This window comes from Corapipo altera, unplaced genomic scaffold, assembly GCF_003945725.1.
Source record: "Corapipo altera isolate COAL_440 unplaced genomic scaffold, ASM394572v1 328, whole genome shotgun sequence".
Lineage (NCBI taxonomy): Eukaryota > Metazoa > Chordata > Aves > Passeriformes > Pipridae > Corapipo > Corapipo altera.
The window spans coordinates 74,729-80,114 of NW_020885154.1; the positions used below are offsets into that span (position 1 = coordinate 74,729).

A 5,386-nucleotide genomic window follows, 5' to 3' on the forward strand; every position below is an offset into this window, starting at 1 on the left:
CCTGGCTCTGTCCTTTCTTCCCAGCACTCCAAGAAGGGATAAATGTCATTTGGTGGATTTCTGTCTCTGTCCTTTCCTGTCACCACTCCGGGAAAGGATAAATGTCCTTTGGTGAATTCCTGGCTCTGTCCTTTCCTCCCACCATTCCAAGAAGGGATAATTGTCATTTTGTGGATTCCTTGTTGTGTCCTTTTCCTCCCACCACCCCAAGGAAGGATAAATGTCCTTTGGTGGATTCCTGGCTCCTGTGCAATATCCTGCAAAACCTTATCCCACCTTCTGGTGTCTTCTTTGGGGAGGAAGAGGGATCTGGTTGAACCTGTATCATTTCAGTCTGATACATATTTAGCAAACAGCATGAATGATAAATTTCTACCTAGTTTTTAAAGTTTATAAATATGTAATACTTCAAGTTTATAAATTCTGGTAATAAATTCGTTCAGGATGGATCACCTGTCCCTTTTCCATCCTGGAGATGCCCTGAGGAGCACAGCAGAGTCACTGTGTGCTCACAGCGGTCTTGAATTCTTGTTTTTAATGAGAAAATTAAGTACCAGACAAATTTGAAATTGGAAAAGGGTTTTCAAGGCAAAATGTGACTTGGGAGCTTAGGATTAGGTGAGTAGTCCATCCCATATTCCAGTCCCTCCAGCAAAGCCAGGCTGACAGGAGGTTGTTACTCTGAGAATCCACCACCTGATTTTTATCCTTGGCCATGAACTTCATCAAATTGAGATAAACCCCTGTGTTTTCCGTGGAAAACCAGCCCTGAGTGATGTCCTTGTGTGTTGCAGGTGGTGGTGGTGCAGGCCATCAGTGCCCTGTGCCAGAAGTACCCTCGGAAGCACAGCGTCATGATGACCTTCCTGTCCAACATGCTCAGGGATGATGTACGTGGGGCACCTGGGCCTTGGGGGGGGATTTGGGGGGCTCTGGTTTGGGGGGTGAAGGGTCTCCTGTGTCAGATGTGCCATGGAAAGTGCAGGGACTGAAGGGTCTCCTGTGTGGGATGTGGATCCTGGAAAGTACAGGGACTGAAGGGTTTCCTGTGTCAGATGTGGATGATGGAAAGTGCAGGGACTGAAGGATCTCCTCCCACATGTGGATCCTGAAAAGTGCAGGGACTGAAGGGTCTCATCCCAAATGTGGATCCTGGAAAGTGCAGAGACTGAAGGGTCTCCTGTGTGGGATGTGGATCCTGAAAAGTGCAGGGTCTGAAGGGTCTCCTCTCAGATGTGGATCGTGGAAAGTGCAGGGACTGAAGGGTCTCATCCCAAATGTGGATCCTGGAAAGTGCAGGGACTGAAGGGTCTCCTGTGTCAAATGTGCCATGGAAAGTTCAGGGACTGAAGGGTCTCCTCCCAAACGTGGATGGTGGAAAGTGCAGGGACTGAAGGGTCTCCTGTGTGGGATGTGGATCCTGAAAAGTGCAGGGTCTGAAGGGTCTCATCCCAAATGTGGATCCTGGAAAATGCAGGGTCTGAAGGGTCTCCTCTCAGATGTGGGTGATGGAAAGTGCAGGGACTGAAGGATCTCCTGTGTCAAATGTGCCATGGAAAGTGCAGAGACTGAAGAGTCTCCTGTGTCAGATGTGGATCCTGGAAAGTGCAGGGACTGAAGGATCTCCTGTGTCAGATGTGCCATGGAAGGTGCAGGGACTGAAGGGTCTCCTGTGTGGGATGTGGATCCTGGAAAGTGCAGGGTCTGAAGGGTCTCCTCTCAGAATTTTTTAAGGGTTTTACAGAATTTTTAAACGATTTTATGGAATTTTTTTAAAGGATTTTACAGATTTTTTTTTAAAGGATTTTACAGAATTTTTAAACGATTTTATGGAATTTTTTTTTAAAGATTTTACAGGGTTTTTAAAGGATTTTGCTAATTGTTTTTTTTTTTTTTAAGGATTTTAAAGAATTTTTAAACGATTTTAGAGAATTTTTTTCCGGGTGGGTACAAATTCTGGGGAAGCATCCAGTGTGTATATCCAGAATAACTGTAAAGTCTGTGTCATAAAGTCCTTTCAATCACCGTACATCTTTTTCCACTTCTGAAATTTTCCCCGTTCCCATTCCTGGTCCTTCACAGTTGGGTGGGGGGGGGAAACAGTTTTTCCCCCTGAAGTTACAAAAATGGTAAAAACCCCAGGGGGTGGTGGCGACCCTTGAAGTTTTGAGGTTTTACCTCAAAATAGAAACGTGTCACAAGCAGAACGGAAGAGAAGGTTGTTGTGGAGGGAGGTGGCCACGTGGAAAACCATCTCACACTGGGTCATAGAATCATAGAATCGATTGGGTTGGAGAAGACCTCCGAGATCATCGAGTCCAACCCTTGGTCCAAATCCAGTCCATTTACTGGATCATGGCACTCAGTGCCACGTCCAATCTGCGTTTAAAAATCTCCAGGGATGGTGAATCCCCCACCTCTCTGGGCAGCCCATTCCAATGCCTGATTGCTCTCTCTGTAAAGAATTTTCTCCTGATATCCAACTTAAATTTCTCCTGGTGGAGCTTAAGCCCGTGCCCCCTTGTCCTGTTGCTGAGTGCCTGAGAGAAGAGACCAACCCCCACCTGGCCAGAACTTCCCTTCAGGTAGTTATAGACGGTGATGAGGTCACCTCTGAGCCTCCTCTTCTCCAGGCTAAACAACCCCAGCTCCCTCAGCCTCTCCCCATAGGACTTGTGCTCCAGTCCCTTCACCAGCCTCGTTGCTCTTCTCTGGACCCGCTCCAGCACCTCAATATCCTTCCTGAACTGAGGGTCCCAGAGCTGAACACGATACTCAAGGTGTGGCCTCACCAACGCAGAGTACGGGGGAAGGATCACTTCCCTGCTCCTGCTGGCCACGCTATTTTTGATACAGGACAAGATCCTGTTGCCGTGGGATTTATGTGCTGAAAAAAATCTCCAGAGCAGTAAATTAGGGGTGAGATAAGAAAGGGTTTATTTGCCAAGGCTAAGATGTTACAAGACGGGTGCCCCTGTGCCCGAGAGGTTACATTTTATAACACCATCCATCCAATCCCAGATGTGTCCACCCTGTAACCTTTACTCTGGCCCGCCCTGGGGTCCACCCCCTTTAAAATGGGTCTGGGGTGTATTTCAGGACCCCTCATTCATCCCATCTTCACCATCATCAGAGCACAAAGGGTACATAGTTACCTAATTTCTGACCTATTCTGTGGTTTAGGCCCAGATATGCTGTTCTGTCAACTGTCTAGGCCTTGCCTTGACAAAAGACTAAACATTTCTATTGTATTCAGAAGCAGGATTGATATGGGGAGCATAGAATGGGGTAAGAGGGTTAAGGAATGTATAAACAAGGGTGCTACAGGGAAAGGGACAAGGGTCAAGGGATGCTGCTTTTAGAGTCTACCTATAAAACTTACAAGGCTTACCAATATTAGAAAAATAAAAAAACCATTAGGGGCTTAAGGCATCAATCCCATTGGACTTCTTGGCCACCTGGGCACACTGTTGGCTCATGTTGAGCTTCCTGTCAATTAGTACCCCCAGGTCCCTGTCTGCCTGGCTGCTTTCCAGCCACTCTGTGCCCAGCCTGTAGCGCTGCCAGGGGGTTGTTGTGGCCAAAGTGCAGGACCCGGCACTTGGCTTTATTGAACTTCATCCCATTGGAATCAGCCCATCTCTCAAGTCTATCCAGATCCCTCTGCAGAGCCCTCCTGCCTTCCAGCAGGTCGACACTCCCTCCCAGTTTGGTGTCATCACCAGCAAATTTGCTGATGATGGACTCGATCGAGATGTGGTCGAGATGTGGGAGGGGGTCTGGACCAGGGAATTAGATTTTTGGGGTTCTCAAAGCATGACACCCCCTTCCCCAGGGAGGCTTCGAGTACAAGAGGGCCATCGTGGACTGCATCATCAGCATCATCGAGGAGAACCCCGAGAGCAAGGAGGCCGGGCTGGCCCACCTGTGCGAGTTCATCGAGGACTGCGAGCACACCGTGCTGGCCACCAAGATCCTGCACCTGCTGGGCAAGGAAGGGCCCCGCACGCCGGCCCCCTCCAAGTACATCCGCTTCATCTTCAACAGGGTGGTGCTGGAGAACGAGGCCGTCAGGGCTGGTGAGCGTCCACCCCAAAGGATTGGGAATTCCCGCCTGGAATTTGGGGGCTGGGAATGTGGGAGGGTGATGGTTCTCGGCCTTGTCTCGGCGCGAGGCCACTCCTGGTTTATGGAGGTTTTTTAAGGGTTGCATGGAATTTTTTTTAAGGGTTTTGCAGAATTTTTAAAGGATTTTATGAAAGTTTTTTTTAAGGGTTTTACAGAATTTTTTTAAGGATTTTTTTAAGGATTTTTTTACAGAATTTTTTTTAAGGATTTTATGGAATTTTTTAAAGGATTTTACAGGTTTTTTTTTTAAGGATTTTACAGAATATTTTAAAGGATTTTATGAAAGTTTTTTTTTAGGGTTTTACAGAATTTTTTTAAGGATTTATTTAAGGATTTTACAGAATATTTTAAAGGATTTTATGAAAGTTTTTTTTAAGGGTTTTACAGAATTTTTTTAAGGATTTTTTTAAGGATTTTACAGAATATTTTAAAGGATTTTACAGATTTTTTTTTTAAGGATTTTACAGAATATTTTAAAGGATTTTATGAAAGTTTTTTTTTAGGGTTTTACAGGATTTTTTTAAGGATTTATTTAAGGATTTTACAGAATATTTTAAAGGATTTTACAGATTTTTTTTTAAGGATTTTACAGAATATTTTAAAGGATTTTATAAAAGTTTTTTTTAAGGGTTTTACAGAATTTTTTTAAGGATTTTTTTAAGGATGTTGTGGAATTTTTTAAAGGATTTCATGGAATTTTTTTTTTAAGGATTTTACAGACTTTTAAATGATTTTACGGATTTTTTTTTTTTTAAGGATTTTACAGAATATTTTAAAGGATTATACAGATTTTTTTTTTTTAAGGATTTTACAGAATATTTTAAAGGATTTTACAGATTTTTTTTTAAGGATTTTACAGAATATTTTAAACGATTTTATGGAATTTTTTTAAAGGATTTTACAGAATATTTTAAAGGATTTTACGGATGTTTTTTTAAGGATTTTACAGAATTTTTAAACGATTTTATGGAATTTTTTTTAAGGATTTTACAGATTTTTAAACGATTTTACAGATTTTTTTTTTTTAGGATTTTACAGAATATTTTAAAGGATTTTACGGATTTTTTTTAAGGATTTTACAGAATTTTTAAATGATTTTATGGAATTTTTTTTAAGGATTTTACAGAATATTTTAAAGGATTTTATGGATTTTTTTTTTAAGGATTTTACAGAATATTTTTAAGGATTTTATGGATTATTTTTTAAGGATCTTACAGAATTTTTAAACAATTTTATGGAATTTTTTTTAAGGATTTTA

General features: G+C 42.3%; 1 protein-coding gene across 1 annotated transcript in view; it reads left to right on the plus strand.

Moving 5' to 3' along the window:
- Positions 1 to 4,204, plus strand: part of LOC113960591 (coatomer subunit gamma-2-like) — an 11,996-nt gene extending 7,792 nt beyond the window's left edge. The window contains exons 8-9 of the mRNA XM_027670227.1: positions 795 to 890; positions 3,836 to 4,204. Of these exons, the coding sequence (XP_027526028.1) occupies positions 795 to 890; positions 3,836 to 4,204 (465 nt within the window). The remainder of the gene's footprint in view (positions 1 to 794; positions 891 to 3,835) is intronic.
- Positions 4,205 to 5,386: the final 1,182 nt, after the last annotated feature.